Source organism: Arvicanthis niloticus, chromosome 1, assembly GCF_011762505.2.
Source record: "Arvicanthis niloticus isolate mArvNil1 chromosome 1, mArvNil1.pat.X, whole genome shotgun sequence".
NCBI classification, from domain to species: Eukaryota; Metazoa; Chordata; class Mammalia; order Rodentia; family Muridae; genus Arvicanthis; species Arvicanthis niloticus.
Window position 1 is genome coordinate 7,181,705 of NC_047658.1, and position 17,778 is coordinate 7,199,482.

Sequence of the window (17,778 nt, forward strand, 5' to 3'; positions counted from 1 at the left end):
GATCTAGATTACCATGGGGAAACTGGATTGCCTCTCCACAGTCAAGGTAAGCAGGATTATGTCTGGAGTGCAGGAGATCCCTTAGGGTGTCTCTTAGTACTGCCATGTCCTGTGACTAAAGTCAATGGGAAACTACAACAGCTTGATCCAAACAGGATGACAAAGGTCACAGACCCATAAGGAATGAAGGTATGGGTCACTCCTCCAGGAAAAGAGCCAAGACCTGCTGAGGTGCTTGCAGAGGGTGGAGGAAATACAGAACATGTAGTAGAGAAAGGTAGCTACAAATACCATCTAAGGCCACGTGACAAATTGCAGAAACAAGGATTATAAAGTAATATGAATGTTCTTGTTTTATTTTAAGAACACATTTGTAAGCCGGGCAGTGGTGGCGCACGCCTTTAATCCCAGCACTTGGGAGGCAGAGGCAAGTGGATTTCTGAGTTCGAGGCCAGCCTGGTCTACTGAGTAAGTTCCAGGACAGCTAGGGCTATATAGAGAAACACTGTCTCGAAAACAAAAACAAAACAAAACAAGAAAAAAACAACAAAAAAACCACATTTGTATAGATATTTGTGCTTTCTTCCAATTTCTTTAACATCAATTGAGGGCTATCAATCAATATTTAAGTTGAGATACTAAAAGAATGTTCCCAAGGGGCATTGGCCTATTCTAAATTTACAATGTGTTTTCAATTGTGCGAGGGACAGTTATATCATGTTAGGTGTATTTATGACAGTTATATCATGTTAGGTATAGTTATGACAGTTATATCATGTTAGGTATAGTTATGACAGTTATATCATGTTAGGCATATTTATGACAGTTATATCATGTTAGGCGTATTTATGACCTGGTTATTGTTTCATTTGGACATGAGATATAATTTGTGTCAACTTGACAAGGGGTGGATTGTGATGGCTATTCCTGGTTGTCAACTTGACTACATCCAGAATGAACTACAATCCAGAATTGAAAGCTACACCTGTGATCCAGATCTTAAGGCTAGAAGACAGGTTTCAGACCTGGATCTTGGCATGGAGATCTTAAGGCATAGTGGCCCTGAAAAGCTTAGGCCCAGGCAAGGTAGTACACACCTTTAATCCCAGGAGACTAAGGCAGGAAGATCTGAATTCAAGGTCAGCCTGGGACAAAGCAAGTCCCAGATCCAGTGGTCCACACCTTTAATCTGGACCACACCTTCTGCTAGGGGCCTACACAAGGACATTGGAAGAAGGAAGATTCACTCTTCATCACTGACTTGCATTTGTCAACACATCTGTTAGAACACGCTTCTACAGAAGACCAGCCTCATGACACTGAGCAACTACTAGATTCTTGGAATTCCATGGGTTCAGACTACAGACTCAGTCATTACAGTAACTTTCCTTAATGTATATACAGACATTCCATAAGTTCTTTGACTCTAGAGAACCCTTAGACAGTGTGTAAATGCTCTTTCACTAAATTATCCCACGTCACTCTTTTCCATATTTACAGAGGGTTGGTGGTTACTAGGAGCTCTTTCTCTCTCTCTCTCTCTCTCTCTCTCTCTCTCTCTCTCTCTCTCTCTCCCCCTTCTTCTTCGTTTTCTCTTTGATGGGGGCGGTGTGATTTTGAGACAGGGTTTCTCTGTGTAGCCCTGGCTGCCCTGGAACTTATTCTGTAGACCAGGCTGGCCTCGAACTCAAGAAATCCACCTGCCAAGTGCTGGGTTTAAAGGCGTGTGCTACCACTGCTTCTTTCTTATTAAGACAGTATGATGGTTTGTATGTTTGACCCAGGGAGTGGCACTATTAGAAGGTGTAGTCTTGTTGGAATAGGTGTGCCACTGTAGTGGGGAATACTTTAGTCCTAGCTGTCTGGAAATCAGTCTCCTGTTGCAGCCTTCGGAACAAGAGGTGGAACTCTCAGCTCCTCCAGCCCCATCTGCCTGGATGCTGCCATGCTCCTGCCTTGATGATAATGGACTGAACCCCTGAACTTGTAAGTCAGCCCCAATTAAATGTCCTTATAAGAGTTGCCTTGGTCACAGTTTCTGTTCACAGTAGTAAAACCCAAACTAAGACAGACAAGGTCTCACTATATAGCCCTCTCCTTCTAGCTGTGCAGTCGCTTAGGGAGGTCACGGCCTCCGTTCCTTTTCTGTGTTGTGAAGACAGATGTGCTGACTTGGGGAAGATGGAAACAGTAAGCTTTAGCTGATGTTTTCGCTTAGTGGGGTCATTTTTGTCCTCCAGAGTCTGCTTTTTCCTGTAAACCGCGGATGACTGTGTCTGGGATTAAAGGTGACAGGACTGTTTGAGGCGTTTAGGGGTGGAGCCTTTCACTTGGATTCCTACCCGAAATAATTGTGGTTATCAGATGCCAGGCATCCACTGCAGATTTAGGGTCATTTCACGTGTTGGGTTGTTGCGGAACCGCTAGGACTGCCAGAGCTCTGGCCTAGTCTGTGTCTCCTGGTGGATTCCTAAGCTGTCCACTTGTCCTAAATCGGAAGGAGGTGGGGTCTGGAACCAAAAGGCTGGACATTTAGCGAATCTCAGAGAGGTTTCGCCTGGGAACGAGAGCATTAGACAGAACTAAGACTATGCGGTCCTCCAGGCCGCGGAGGGGAGCTGGCAGGGGTGCCGGTGAGCACCGGCGGGCTGGGAGGAAGGGAGGCTTTGGGGACAGCGAGGGGGCGAGGGACGTGGGAGGCAGCGGATGGCTTCGGGGCTGTTAGTCTCGGGGTGGATGGCTATAAAGCCGGGCAGCAGAGGCTGCGCGTCGCTGAGGCTGCTGACAACTTAACATCTGACTCCTCCTCTCCTGCAGTCCCAGCCAAGCAGAAAGCGAGGACCATGGGTGCCTGGACATCCAGGACGCGGGTCCCCACGCCGGAGCCCGACCCCCAGGAGACCCTGGACCTGAGCCGTCTGCCTCCGGAGCTGCTCCTGCTGGTACTGAGCCACGTGCCCCCGCGCACGCTGTTGGTGCGCTGCCGCCGGGTGTGCCGCGCCTGGCGCGCCCTGGTGGATGGCCAGGCTCTATGGCTGCTGCTGCTCGCTCGAGACCACAGCGCAGAGGGCCGCGCCCTGTTGACACTAGCTCGCCGCTGCCTGCCTCCCACCCGCGACGACGCGCCCTGCCCGCTGGGCCAATTCTGCGTACTAAGACCGGTAGGACGCAACCTCCTTAGCAACCCCTGTGGCCAAGGTGAGGCGCTGTGAGGGCGGGGCCTAGAGGAAGTCGAGGGGCGGGACCTAGAAAGAACCGTAGCCCAAGGGGCGGGACCCCAAGAATGCTAATGATCAGGGCCTGGAAGGAAGCGACCGGAAATGATTCAGGGCGGGATCACGAGATAATTGGTGGGAGGGGTGGTCCGCCAAAAAGAACCTATGGAAGAAGATAGGGGGCGGAGTCACAAGATAATCAATGGTGGAGTAAAGGCGTGGCCATGAAGGAACCAATGAGAAGGGAAGGAGAAGGCACACGAGAACGGATGGAAGGTGCGGTGGGCTGGGAGACCTGAGGAACCAGTGAGCGGGAGGATAGGGCGGAGTCACAAGATGTAATGGGCGGGACCTGGAGGTAAACCGAGAGGCAGAGCTACAGATGAAGCAGAGGGAGGGGCTAGAAGTGGGGTCACACTTGACCCAGTTAGAGTGGCTGGAAGCACCTGACCCACATAAGAGCTTTGGAGCGGACCAAGCTGTAACTGGGAGACAGGATGCACAGAGAGACACCAATGAGCAATTAAAATTTGATTGGCTTTTACATTTTAACAATTTATTTTCATTCATGTATATGTGTGCTTGTTGGAGGTCAAAACAGATTCTCTGGGACTGGAGTTTCAGGAGGCTGAGCCTCGTAGCTTGGAAGCTGGTAACTGACCTCTGGTCCTCTAAAAGAGCAGCTCCAAGCTTTTCCTTTTCTTAGTATCATTTTTGTTGTTTAGTTTTGTTTTTTGTTTTTGCGGGCTGGAAAGATAGCTCAGCGGCTGAGAGCACTGGCTGCTCTTCCAAAGGAACTGAGCTCAGTTCCAAACACTCAGGTGGAGACTCACAACCATCTGTAACTCCAGTCTCGAGGAGACCACCCTTTCTTAGGGCCTCTGAAGGTACCAGGCATAAACAGGGTACACAGACATAAACTTTTAATTTTTAAAATTACTTGTGTGTGTGTTAAGAGGCTCAAGCCTCATGGTGCAGGTGGTGGGTGGTCAGCGGCCAACAACCTTGTATCATCAATTCCTTCCTTGTATTTTTACATGAAGTCTGAAGGTTAGATTATAAAGTTTTCTCACTGAGCTGGCCTGTCTGCTCCGGTTTCTAATTCTTTTCAAACTTGGGGTTTGGGGGGAGGTGCGGTGCGGCTTGACTTCGGCAGCAATGCTAAACCCTGTGCATCCCTGGTACTGCAATTACCGCCAAAGTTTTTCTCTACAGAAGGCCTGCGCAAGTGGATGGTGCGGCACGGTGGCGATGGCTGGGTGGTGGAGAAGAACAGGAAACCTGTACCTGGGGCCCCCTCACAGACCTGCTTCGTGACTTCCTTCAGGTGAAAGCCCTCCCCAACCCCACCCCCCAACTCCCTCCCCAAGGGCCAGAGCCCTTGAAGAAAGACCTGCCGGTTCTCAAGAACCAACCGCTGTCTCATCTTTCTAGCTGGTGTCGCAAGAAGCAGGTCGTGGACCTGGAGGAAAGGGGTCTGTGGCCAGAGCTGCTGGACAGTGGTGGTGTGGAGATTGCTGTCTCTGACTGGTGAGTCTGGGAACAGGAAAAGCCCGTTAGTAAGCACTGAGGCCCATGGCCCACACTGGTAATCCCAGGATGGCATAAGTGAGCTCAAAGCTCCATCGGCTCCACAGAGTCAAGTGTTACCAACCTGATGTCAGGTGTATCCAGATGCCTGTAAGCGTGTCAGCTCTTTGTACAGAGTTTTTATTGGAGCTTCCTGGATTGACTGGCCAATCAGCTGCTTACCTCTGTGGTTAACCGCAGTCTCCAGGCCAACTGACTTTAACTCACAGCCCTAAATTGCACTATGGCTCTTTCTAAAGTGGTCACATTTGGCCTATGCCTATCTGTGGCCATGGCCAGCCCTCGTCCTCAATATGGTAGACTGTTTGGTATGACTCGGATTTCCAAAAAAGACACTCCTGGCAAGCATGGCTTTGCAAGCAGCAGAGATCATTTGAGTGTGTTTTACTGAGGCAGAGGCAGGTACAGGAACTAAGGCTGGAACCCAGGGCCTCATGCATGCTAGGAAAAGCCTCCACCATTAGACCTCATACTCCAGGTCTCTTTTTACTTTTATTTTGAGGCAGAGTCTTACCAAGTTGCCCAGGCTGGCCTTGAACTTGAGATATTAGCTTCTGAAACAATTGGAATTATGTGCCTGGGCACCTGGCTCTGCATGCCCAGTGCTCGGGTTGGAAGCATGAGCATGTATCACTATCTCTGGCTTTCAGATTTTTTTTTTTTTTTTAAACCTGGAACTATCTGCAGGCCAGGTTGGCCTCGAACTCACAGAGATCCACTTGTCTCTGCCACCACACTCAGCAACACACAGCTCCTTCCATGAGTTCTGGGGTTCAAACTCAGGCTATCATTCTCGTGTGGCAAGCCCTTCACTGTCTTAGCCATCTTGCTACCCTCTCAAAACCCTTGTGATGAACTTAATTTGTACCCACAGGGAGGCTAGGTCACTCCCCACCCCCAAGAGGTAGGTGACACATTGAGACCTCCCCTTCCCACAGGTGGGGAGCTCGACACGACAGTGGCTGTAAGTACCGTCTCTTTGTCACACTTCTCGATGCTCACCAGAACGTCATTGATAAGTTCTCAGCTGTGCCAGACCCCATTGAACAATGGAACAACAATATCTACCTTCAGGTAAGCCTCTGACCAAAGGTGAGCTTCTCACTGGGTGGGGATTGGTTGGTGGGGACTTTGATGGTCTTATTACCCTCAACATATGGTCAACAGCAGTCATTTTTTATTATCTCTCTGTCTTTGTGGGGTTTATTTATTTATATGGGTGTTTTGACTGCATGTATGAACACTAGAAGAGGCATCAGATCCCATGGGACTACTGTTACAGATGGTTGTGAGCCACCATGTGGTTGCTGGGAATTGAACTCAGGACCTCTGAAAGAGAAGCCAATGCTTTTAACTGCTGAGCCATCTCTCCAGCCTATCCATCTTTAGATTTGGTTTTTAATGGTGTGTGTGTGTCTGTGTGTGTGTGTTGCATATGTATATGGGGCTGTGCCCGTTCATGTGCATGTGTGTGTGAAAGGCAGAGAGATCAATGTCATGTCTTTCTCCTTCACTCTCTGTTTTTGAGACCGTCTCTCACTGAACAGGCAGCTCATCAGTTGGCTAGACTGACTGGCCAGTGAGTTGTGAGGATCCACCTTGTCTGCCCCAGCACTAGAGTTACAGATATACACATCACCACAGCCAGTTTGTACACAGGTGCTGGGGATCTTAACTTAGGTCCCTTATACTTGTATGCCAGGCACTTTATCAACTGAGCTGTTTCCCTGGCCCCGCCCTCTTCTTCTGAGTCAGTATGTGGAGAAAGCTGGGCTAGGCAGTTCTGGCTGAAGTCTTTACTGTTCAAACAATAACACTCAGACCATGCTGAAGGGCACGATGGTTGTGGTGGGTGAGTATGACAGCTGGCTGAGGTGCCAATCACTGATGATTTGGTTTCAAAGCTCCTGCATGAGCTCTCTGGGCCAGCCTACACTGAGATTCCTCACATGGCCACCAAAGGACAGACAGACTTCCATAGTGGCTAGAGCTAAGGGAGCCAAGAGAAAGAAGCTTCCAGCTACTTGATATGACCTGACCTTGCTGGGGAAGTCATGTGACAAGACCTATACAGGCTCACTCACTTCTGCCACTTTTTTTGAGACAAGGTCTCATGTAGCCCAGGCTGGTCTCAAACAAAGCACTGTGTAGCTGAGGCTAGCCTTGAGCTCCTGGTTTTCACTTCCGTCTCCCAAATGCTGGGGATAATTGCGCATGTGGACAGCCCCACCCAGAATTTTTGCCACATTCTTGGTGATAAAACCTCTTATTCTAATTGGTTTTTTTTTTGGGGGGGGGGTCAAGACAAGGTTTCTCTGTATAGTCCTGGCTGTCCTGTAACTCACACTGTAGACCAGGCTGGCCTCGAATGATGGGGGTTTTTTTGTTGTTGTTGTTTGTCCCTTTCTTTTTGAGACAATTTCTTATTATATAGCCCAACTGTTAAGGACTCTGTAGCCTGAGCCTCTGACTTTCCTTCCTCCCGCCTCAGTCCCCCATCCCTGTGATGGCAGGAGCTTGTCACCACACCTAGACTCAGATTCCACCTGCTAATGAGAGCATGGCAAGATTTCAGAAAGGCCATCGTCTGGGAAATCCCAGACTGGCTGACGGAAGGACTGTGATATAAAACTGACTGGCTCCTTCTACCCCCAGGTCACCCATGTGTTCTCCAACATCAGGAGGGGCGTACGTTTTGTGTCTTTTGAACACTGGGGCCAGGACACACAGTTCTGGGCTGGCCACTATGGGGCCAGAGTGACGAACTCCAGCGTGATCGTACGAGTCTGCCAGTCCTAGTCAAAAGGCCACCATTTTGGCAAGACAATCTCGACTGTGCCTTCCCGGAGCTGTCTGCTGGAATCCCTCATGAGTCAAGCACTGTCCGTCCCTGGCACATGAAACTCTGGGTTCCAGTGAAGGGTCCTGCTTGATCTTGTTTTCAGAGTCTGGAACACTGCAGTTCTCCATCAGATCTATGGCTGCTGCTTTAGAGCATGGGTGCCCGGGTGCCCAGGTGCCTGGGTGCCCGGGTGCATGCTGATCTCAGGTCACAAGCTGCCTCTATTTCAGTACAGTCGCCCTCTTTGCCCTGTCCTCAATATTGATCCCCTCCCCCTTTTTGAGCAGGGTGTCCCAGCTGGCTACAACCCTCCTGCCTTTGACACTCATGTGCTGGGACTACAGGCACACACCAATACCACTTAGTTTTGTGCAGTGCTGGGGATGAGCCCAGAGTTTTGTGCATGCCAGGCAAACCTACTACCTGAGCAGCACCCCCAGCATCCCCTCTGGTTACATCCTGTTTATGCCTCAGGGACTTTCTCTGTCCCCTCACTGAAGCCGTCTACTTATGGCGGAGCATAGGATTTATAGCTCGCAAATTCCAGCTCTCTTGGCTAAGGACCCAAAGCGCTCTTGGCTACAGCCAGGCCTCGTTGAAGGGTGTCTTGGGGTATATCTGCCCACAGATTTTCTCCAAACAATTAGGAAGTGCCTAGAGCCCAGGCCCTGTTCATCAAAGATGTCTATAGTTGTGTAATATTTAAAGTTATTTTTCAGTTTCTCAAGCAATGAGAGAATAATATACTGGCAATATCTGCCAATTGCACTGTAATAAATTGATTATTTTGCCTAAACTGGTTCATATCTTTTTCTTTGTTTTGGTCATTTTTAATACTTGGTAATGATGTGTCAGAGTGAGCTCAGTAACAGCACTAAATGCAGCATCCTGGTGAGGTGCATCGATAATGAGGACAGTTCAGTAACTGGTGTGGTCAGATGGGAGCTCAGCACAGATCTGACCCACTCTAAAACAATGCATTCAGTGATGGACATGGGGTGTGGTCAGTGGCAGAGCCCCTGCCTAGATCCCCCAGTGAGGGGCTGGGGGCATGGTTCAGTGGTAGAGCCCCTGCCTAGAATCCCCCAGTGAGGGGCTGGGGTGTGGCTCAGTAGTTGAGGCTCTGCCTGGAATCTTCCAGTGATGGACTTGGGGTGTGGTCAGTGGTAGAGCCTTGCTTAAGTACCTGCTGAAGTACCTGCTGATAAAGCATGTGGCAGACCCAACATTTTATTTTCAGCATAGAAGGATAAAAGAAAAATGTTGAGCTGGGGAATTCAGACTGTAAACTCTGGCAGCAGATATTGTTAAATGATCTGTCCCATCACCAACCATTCCCATTCCCAAGGGACCCTCTAAGATGTCCATCATGATCTCCACTTTTAGCCTGGGGAGGGGAAAAGCCAGGCAGAGTGCTTTTGAGCCACACCCACACCATCAGGACATTTCTGTGTGTGTGGGAGGTGGGGAGGGAAGGGCTTTGGCCAGGCAGGATCACAGACAGAGCACAGAGAACTGGTTAGTAGTCACACCAACCCGTGCCAATGGGGGCTGCCCAAGCAGCACCCAACAGGAATCACTGGTTGGAAAAATGAGTTAGTATCACTCCAGAACCTGAGATGTAGGCCTGTCTGTCCCATGAGACCAGGTGTTGGGATGACTGCAGATAAAGGCCCAGGAGGGTTTGCTTATAACTGGTGTCAGATCCTCACCCTCAGACGCATAGCCAAGATGGCTAACTCCCATTCAACCCCGTGTGTGAAAGTGTGTGTGTGTGTGTGTGTGTGTGTGTGTGTGTGTGTCCGTGGTCTGTCCTTGAGAGAGTCTTGCCATATAGCCCAGGCTGGCCAGCCTTCGAAATTTTTCTTGTTCCCAAGTGCTGTGCTCACAGATGCTCACCTCATGCCCAGCTGTGACACTCTTTCCTGCGAGTCTTTTATTTTGGGAGGATAAAGGTCTCTTGTTAGCCAAATTGACTTTGAATTGGCTATGCAGTTTAGAATGACCCCGACCTTCTGATCCCCCTGCCTCTACCTTCTGAATGCTCAGATTACAGGCATAGACCACCACTTTGGGGTTTTGCCAGGGCTTCAATTCACGAATGCTGGGAAGGCACTCTGCCAACTGAACTACATTCCAGCCCTTTAACATGTGACTTCATAAGCATCTCTTCACGATAAGGAAAGCTTGTCATGGACATAAGAATGGGGGGGGGCCCTTCTTAGAAGACACTTCTATATAATTATCTAAGAATCACTAGGCAGGACCAGTCAGAGGGTTCCAAGGGTTAAGCCACTTGCCACCAAGACCTGAGATCGACTCCCAGAATCCGTATGATACAAGGAGAGAACAGACTCCTTAAAAATTGTCTTCTGACCACCCACACATCCTATAGCATGCACATGTGTACATGTGCACACATACATACATACACACATAAATAAATAAATAAATAAATAAATAAATAAATTTCAAAATACTTGAAAAAAAAAAAATAACTGGAGCCAGGCAGGGGAGCATGTGCCTTTGACCTTAGGACTCAGAAGATGAAGGCAAGGGGATTTCAAGCATGTAGCCAACCTAATCTACATAAGGAAAGGGAATAAAAGGTCAGAAAAAGCAAAACAAAACAAGAAAACTAAGCACTGTAGTACACATCTTTAATTGCAGAACAGGAAGCAAAGGCAAGAAGATTTCTCTGAGTTCCAGGCCAGCCAGAGCTGAACTGTTACACCCTGTATAAAAAAAAGAAAAGAAAGAAGAGAGACAGAGATAGACAGAAAACCACATCATAGTCAAATCCTCAGATGCATAAAACAACTCATTACATTACGGAGTGTTCAGCCCCAGAAGATACAATTACAACACATCCCACACCTAAGACTGGGGATGCATCCTGAAGAGGAAGCAGAAAGACTAAGAGTGAAAGGACCAGGAAGTCGGCTGTGACACTGTTTCTTCTCGCTGTGACAGAAAAGCTACACCCAGGATACCTGAACAGCATAGCTGCCTAAACAAGACCTGAACCGTTCTACAGTAGATGTGGAAAATCTCACAAACACCCAGATAAAGAGCTACAGGTAATTAAGGATTGGGGAGAAAGAATTAGTTTTCCCTTGGTGGGGGAGGGATCCTCCTGACTGGTTATCCAATTGCAATGGTCAGTCCTGGATGCATATGCATACAGCAGCTTTGATTGGACTCAGCAGGTTGGATTTACATGTTGATTCATTTGTATGGTTATGTAAGGGCAATGGTGAAAGAACAGAGGGACCTTGAACTAGGGCAAGAGAAGGGGAAAGGACTCATGGGAGAAGAGGGGAATTATGTAATTATATTTTAATTGAATTTTGAGGGGTGGAGGAGAATGGAGGGAAGAGGAGAAGGAAATGAACCATGAGGGGATAATTTAGCTGGCATTTAATACTTGTTTATTAAGACTTTTTTTTTTTTTTTTTTTTTTTTTTTTTTGAGGCAGAGTCTCACTCTATAGCCCTAGCTAGCCCAGACAGAACTCATTGTGTAGACCAGGTTGACCTGGAACTCACAGAGATCCACTTGCCTCTGTCTCCTAAGTGCTGAGAGTAAAGTCATGTACCACCACACCCAGCTATTTTCATCAGTGTGTGTGTGTGTGTGTGTGTGTGTGTGTACCATGTGTGGCCCCTTGGGGGCTAGAAGAGGGCGTCTCCCTGAGCTGGGTTACAGGCAGTTGTGAGCCACCAGATGTGGGCGCTGGGAACTGAACTTAGGTCCCCAGCAAGAGCAGCAAATACTGTCAGCTGCTGAGCCATCTCCCCAGCCCTCGTCTGATTTCTTTTAATGTTGAAAGAATGTTGTAGTATTTAAACGGTGTGACAAATGTGTCCAACCTAAATTATGTCACTGAGTAATGTGTTGTTTCAGACCTGAGATTTGTCACTGAACTACAGGGCATGAGGGAGTATTTGCTCCTGAGTCTGTGGTACTGGGTGCTTAAAGAACTCGACGTATTTAATCTATCACAAGTGCTAAGTGCTGCTCCTGCTTCTTCCTTCTATTGAGCTTCTGAAGAAAATCGAATGGTTTAAATTTGTAAAAGCAGAATATTTAGAGGATTTAATTAACTTCCATTCTAAGTGGGCTGTGGAGTTGTTGAAACTGGATTTGGCAGAATATTAATCAAACAAACCTTGAAAGTGGATGTTACAATTTCCTAGGCTTATAGATAGAATTAATACTTGTATGTAGAACTCTGGTAGCTAAGAAAGACACTGTTTCCTTTTCTTTCTTTTCATTCCTTAAACTCTGGGCCTTCTAGCTTCTGGGAAAGAACACCTGCACCCAAATGCACCTGCACATATATGTGGGCCGTGAAAAGTAGCCTGGTTCTTGGTTGAGCTAAGGCTAGAAACCCCGGAAACTCTGAAGGATAGGGTGGGTATTTTGCCTGTTCCTGGGTTCCAGGCCCCTGTCACTAGCCACAGCTCCCCCCCCCCATAGATTTGTGGCCATCAGTCACATATGGGCAATGCCCCAAGATCCTCCACAGGTAGAGGACGTGACCTGTGGTCACCTAGGCTCAAGACAGATCTCCACTTTAATGAGGTACCTAAAGGCCTGGAGGGCTTAGCCAATAAGCTTTCCTTCACAGACATTCCTCCCTGCAAAAGGAATTTAACCTCAGGCCCACTCTGAGAAGTGGGGTACGGTTTTATTCATCCACTTTCCGCCATGACAATAAATGCCTGAAAACCATGGACGGCCTCTTCTCATCGGGGTCCACCATGGGGAGCCATGGAGAAGGCCTTTGCCTACAGAGCCAACATCTAATCTCCCGTAGAAGGCCTCTCTGTGCTCCCGGCCATGGCCACCACCAAGCCAAGCTCAAGCCAACTGCTGACAAGCCAAGGACTCTCCCTGCAGGACCAGCCGGAGCTCCCCTTTTCTTCTCTCAACTCTGGGCTAGATCCAGCCCGCGGGTCCCCACTCCATTCTCAGTTCTTACGAGGCTTCCAGAGGTGCCTGGGTGTCCAAGAGCCTGAGAACCAGACGACCCCAGCCTGTTTTCAGGCCTGGGAACCCCCGAGCCAGCTCTGGCTGTCCTGTGCCTTAGACTGCATTTCCCCACCCCTGGAGTGGTGTCCCCAGGCTTCCCTACAGCCCAACACCCCCAATGATGGTGTGGGGTAGGGCAGATGCAGAACCCCCACTAACCCTACACATGTATACTTATAAATTCTTTCAAAATTATTTTAGATTATTTTATGTGTAATGGGTGTCTTGCCTGTATGTATGTGCACAATGTGCATGCAGTGCCCACAATGGCCAGAAGAGGGTGTAAGATCTCTGAAACTGGAGTGCAGGCAAGGATGTTAGCAGCCTTGTGGATGTTGGTAACCCATCCTCTGGAAAAACAACCAGTGTCATTAACTGCTGAGCTATCTCTCCAGCCCCAGCATGCATATATATTCAAAAGAAAAAGGGACAAGGGGACGGGTGGCAAGGGGTAATCTCCTTTTACTTCCTCAATACAAAGCTATGGGCGGCATCCCCAGCACCCCAAAGTAACAATAGGAGAATGAATGAAATCCAACAGAAAACAAACATTGTGTTTCATAACTTCTTCCTAGTGTATTGTTGGTACAGAGGAAAGGCTGCTTAAAGAGCTGCAAATGGCAGCTTGGGCACCCTCACACTACCGATAGGGGGCACCCTCACACCACAGATGGGGGGCACCTTTATACCACTGATGGGGGAGCCTGTGGGGCCGTGAAAGGGTGTCTTGGTTTTTGGTGTGGCATAGGCCTCAAACCCCGACCCCAATGGGGCAACAACAGGTGTCTGGCCACGCCCCCAGAACCCAGGGTCCTGACACAGGGTCTAAGACCTCCATTTGACCTGCACCTTGCAGTCTAGTAGGACAATCACCCTCCACAGGTAGAGAGCGTTAATGAGTTACCTAAAGGCCAGAGGGCGTAGCTAATTAAGTGACCCTCCTCCCCCTCTCCCTCCCTATTTAAGTCAGGCCCTCCCTGGCTTAAGTGGGGGGGTGCATATCCAGACCATCTATCATCTGCCATGTCAATAAAGCTCTTGGAACCCCGGACTTTCTCGTGTCATTGCGGCCTGCCGTCATGCTGCCATCGTGGAGGACTTCTCTGCGTTCCAGCTGGAACAGCCAAGAGAGTAGAACAAGCAAGCACTTCCCGGGGGCGCCACCAGAGCCCTCTCTTTCCCCCCTCATCTCTCCGTGTGCCTACGTACCCACAGTCTCCGTTCTGCTACGCCCCACCACCACCACCAAGTGGCGTCTGGGGGCCTGAATAGAGACACTGATCTCAAGACCCATTCGAGCCCTACACCTACACCGACCACGGAATCAGGCTGAATTCACTCCCCGCCCGGGGGCGCCTGGTGTCCTCTCTCAGCCCAGGAAGTCCCTTGGTGTGGCATGGAACAGACTCAGTCAAGGTTCCGGGCTCCAGTCTCATCCGAGCAGTGGGAATCACCAACCACCCAACAAGATTCAGAAACCCACACCCGCGACCACTCACGAGCTATCATTTCCCTACAGAGGCACCCCTCACACCACCGATAGAGGGGGGCTCCTCATCACAGGCACTACATCCAAGTTACAAGATCCTTCACCAAGCATTTGAGGAAGTCCTGAAAGTAAATCACGAATGCAACAAGTCTTGGCTCACCCAGAGATACTGGCTAACATCTCCCTGATCCCTAGGAATGAGCCTCAGGGACACTGAGACATGGGTATGCCGGGGAGATCTCTGAGAATTTCACCTTGCTGGGCTCCTTGGGATCTTAAGTGTTCCTGAGTGTTATGGGTCCTGTAACCAGTCTGAGGCACCCTGTTTCAACAGAGAAAGGAAGAGGAGGAAGAGGGGAAGAAAGAAAAGAGCCACTGAGAAAAAAGCAAAGATAACCACAGGCTAACCCATAGGGAAGAAGGTGGAGGAACCAGGGCTTTGTTGACACCATCAAAAGAAGGCCAATTCTGGGCCACCAAGATGGCTCAGTAGGTAAAGATGCTTGCTGACAAGGCTGAAGAACCAAATTTGATCCCCAACATCGACTCAGTGAAAGGAGAGAACCGACCCCAAGTTGTCTTCTGATCTCCCTGCTAGAACTGTGGTGTGTGCCTGCCCCCAGATAAAACTGTTTAAAATAATTTAAGTGGCTCTGATTCCTGACTGTGTCTATTTTTAGACCCCTTTTTATAGTTTTCTTTCTTTAATTCTTTCTGATCGACTCTAAATCTTGATTTCTGACCAAAGGAATGGGCTAGGGGGCTGGAGAGATGTCTCAGCAATCAAGAGCACCTGCTGCTCTTGCAGAGAACAAGAATTTGTTCCCAGTGCCTGCCCGCCTGTAAATGCAGCTCCCGATGGTCTGACTGACTTCCTTTTCCAGCCTCTGTGGACACACACAGAGCGTGTGCATGAACACACACTACAGAGACATAAATAAAAATAAAATAAGTCTTTTTTTAAAAGGAGAATGGGATAGTAATTTTGTCTCTGGAATTATTGTTTACCTGCCTTTGAGAGTTCATCTGGCTATTAGAGGTTCATGGTCCATACTGCCTCCAACTGTTGTGGGCAAGGACGCTTTCTTTTTGTTGTTGTTGGTGGGTTTCTTTGTTTTGTTTTTTCGAGACAGGGTTTCTCTGTGTAGCCCAGGCTGTCCTGGAACTCACTCTGTAGACCAGGCTGGCCTCAAACTCAGAAATCCACCTGCCTCTGCCTCCCAAGTGCTGGGATTAAAGGTGTGTACCACCACCGCCCGGCAGGACGCTTTCTTTACAGTGGTATCCGTGGCAGCAGACTCAAAACTGAGAATGAGAAACACTGAAGCCTACTGTAACAACCTCTCCCTACCTTCCCCCCCACCCCCCAAAGACACAGTCCAGACAAGAAGCTATTGAGAAGAGCTCTTAAAAATCATGATAAAAGATTGAGGGACCCAGAGGGATTAGGGACTCCACAAGAAGACCAACAGAGTCAACTAACTTGGACCCTTGGGGACTCCCAGAGACTAAACCAACAAGCAAAGAGCATGCACGGGCTGGACCCAGGCCCCGCACGTACGTAACAGATGTGCAGCTGCGTCTGCATGTGGGTCCCCCAGCAACTGAAGTGGAGGCACACCCCGACTGTGCTCCCCTAACTGGGCTATCTTGTCTGGTACCAATGGCAGAAGATGTACTTGAGATGCCAGGGTGGATTGATTTCCAGGGAAAGACCACCCCCTTCTCAGAGGTGAAGGGGGAGGGTAAAAAGAAGGGGCCATGAGGGGGGATGAGGGGAGGGGGGGCTGTGATCAGGATGTAAAGTGAATAAATAAATTAATTAATGAAAAATTGTGATAAAGATGCTGAAGAGTAGTTCTTCACAGTTGATGGCTTTTGGTGGGCCAGGCCGGGCTGGGCTGGGCTGGGCTGGGCTGGGCTGGGCTGGGCTGGGCTGGGCTGGGCTGGGCCGGGCTGGTTAGGGTGGGGAAGGATTCAGTTTTCTTAAGGGACTAGCCGTTGGGAGTTTGACCGTGCTCCAATGAATATATGAGCAACATATATTCATTGTTATACACATATGGTGTATGTGGGGGGAGGGGACACAAGGGTGGAAGGGTGAACTGGGAGGAATGGGAAGTGAGTGTGGTCAGGTGTACTGTATGAGATCCCTAAATAATTTATTAAAATATTATTACCTTGGGCATTCATCTAAATGAGAAGGGTGTGGTAGTAAAAACCTTTGATCCAAGTACTAGGGAGGCCGTGGATCTCTGTGAGTTCAAAGCCAGCCTGGTTTACACAGGGAGTTCCAGGCCAGTCAGGGGTACACAGTGAGACCCTGTCTCAAAACAAGTTCATCCAAATGGGGCCAACCCCTGGTGGTGGCAGTAAATAAATAAATAAATAAATAAAGGCCACCTGAGGATGCAGGTTGGCATTTGTCTTTCTGGCCACTCTCAACAACAGGAGTGTCTCCTTTGCAATAGTCTCTGGTCATCGTCTGCCATCACCCTGGAGACAGCTTCTTGTTAGACTGAGGAGGCCAAAAGGTGCAGCCATGGTAACTTTCCCACCCTTCCAAATGTGCCGCATGCCTGCCCTCTCAGTCTTTTTCTTGTCTCCGTTTCAACCCTTTTTTCTCAGAGCCCAGATGTCTTCCCTAAGGCTCACTTCTGCTTCCCCCCACTTCACTCTGCAGATTAGTGTCCATGTAGCTGAGCCCTCTTGCTGGAATCTGTACAAACCACCCTTGGTCAAAAGGGTTTCGCTTCTGCGTTGTTTATGATAACATTACACACTTTGCTCCACAGACAAAAGGCCTGGAGGGGGAAAAGTCCCTGTTTCTCTTCCATTACAGACACCATTCAGCCTGGCCCTCACTAGTGCTTGGGGCTATAGCACTCACAGGCATACTGGGTTAGTGCAGGGCTGGGGACTGAACCCTGTGCCTTGTGCATGCTAGTCAAGCACCAGATTGACAAGACAAGGTTTCACATAACACAGGCTGGCCTGAAACTCAGTGTGTAGCCCCAGCTAGCCTTCAAATTTGCCATCCTTCTGCCTCCACTTTCACAGTGGTGGAATCGCAGGCATTCAGCACCACCCCAGATGCTTTAGCCTATTTATAACTTCCATGCCGTAAGTGTGGAGCACCACCCCCATGATGCTGGGAACACTTCCTAACTTACACTGGGCTATATTCCTCTTCTCCCTCACCCTAGCTACAGCGGGTTTCTAGCGCTTGCAGGCAAATGAATTTTAACCCACTTAATCCGTCAAAAACTCTCCTCTGAATAATAGCTGTGACTTTCTTCCTTAAAGCTTCCCACCCCGACCTCCATGGGCATCCTTAGAAACACACTCACAAACTCAGCATGGCAGCAGAAGCCTGAAATCACAATGCCCTGAAGACAGAGGCAGGAGGATGGTGAGTTCAAGGCTAGCCTGGGCTACGGAGAATGAAAAGTGTTTCAAAATAAAATAAATAAGAGGCTAAGCCGGTAGCTCAGTTGGTAGTAACTGTGCTTGGCTCCCCAGCACCCATGTAGAAAGCTAAGTGTGGCCCATATCAGTAACACAGTCCCAACAGGGTGAAAGACAGAAAAAGGATCCCTGGGGCT

General features: G+C 49.0%; 1 protein-coding gene across 3 annotated transcripts; it reads left to right on the plus strand.

The window, feature by feature from the left end:
* The first annotated feature begins 1,792 nt into the window (after positions 1-1,792).
* Fbxo27 (F-box protein 27) lies at positions 1,793-8,443 on the plus strand. Of its 3 annotated transcripts, none has more exons than XM_076930761.1 (6): positions 1,793-1,986; positions 2,818-3,198; positions 4,431-4,542; positions 4,650-4,745; positions 5,744-5,879; positions 7,461-8,443. In XM_076930761.1, the coding sequence occupies exons 2-6, from the start codon at positions 2,844-2,846 to the stop codon at positions 7,602-7,604; spliced, it is 843 nt and encodes a 280-aa protein (XP_076786876.1). In that variant the 5' UTR covers positions 1,793-1,986; positions 2,818-2,843; the 3' UTR covers positions 7,605-8,443. The 3 variants fall into 3 exon arrangements, with proteins under 3 accessions (XP_076786876.1, XP_076786875.1, XP_034345029.1); XM_076930760.1 differs by lacking the exon at positions 1,793-1,986 and adding an exon at positions 2,355-2,503; XM_034489138.2 differs by lacking the exon at positions 1,793-1,986 and adding an exon at positions 2,500-2,633.
* The last annotated feature ends 9,335 nt before the right edge of the window (positions 8,444-17,778 follow it).

What these genes read in the sequence shown, in the direction of transcription:
- Fbxo27 (XM_034489138.2), top strand. Translation starts at nt 2,591, where the DNA reads ATGCGGTCCTCCAGGCCGCGGAGGGGAGCTGGCAGGGGTGCCG. An exon ending in GGGAGCTGGCAGGGGTGCCG is followed by an intron (nt 2,634 to 2,817) that starts GTGAGCACCGGC and finishes CCTCTCCTGCAG; the next exon opens with TCCCAGCCAAGCAGAAAGCG. An exon ending in TAGCAACCCCTGTGGCCAAG is followed by an intron (nt 3,199 to 4,430) that starts GTGAGGCGCTGT and finishes TTTTCTCTACAG; the next exon opens with AAGGCCTGCGCAAGTGGATG.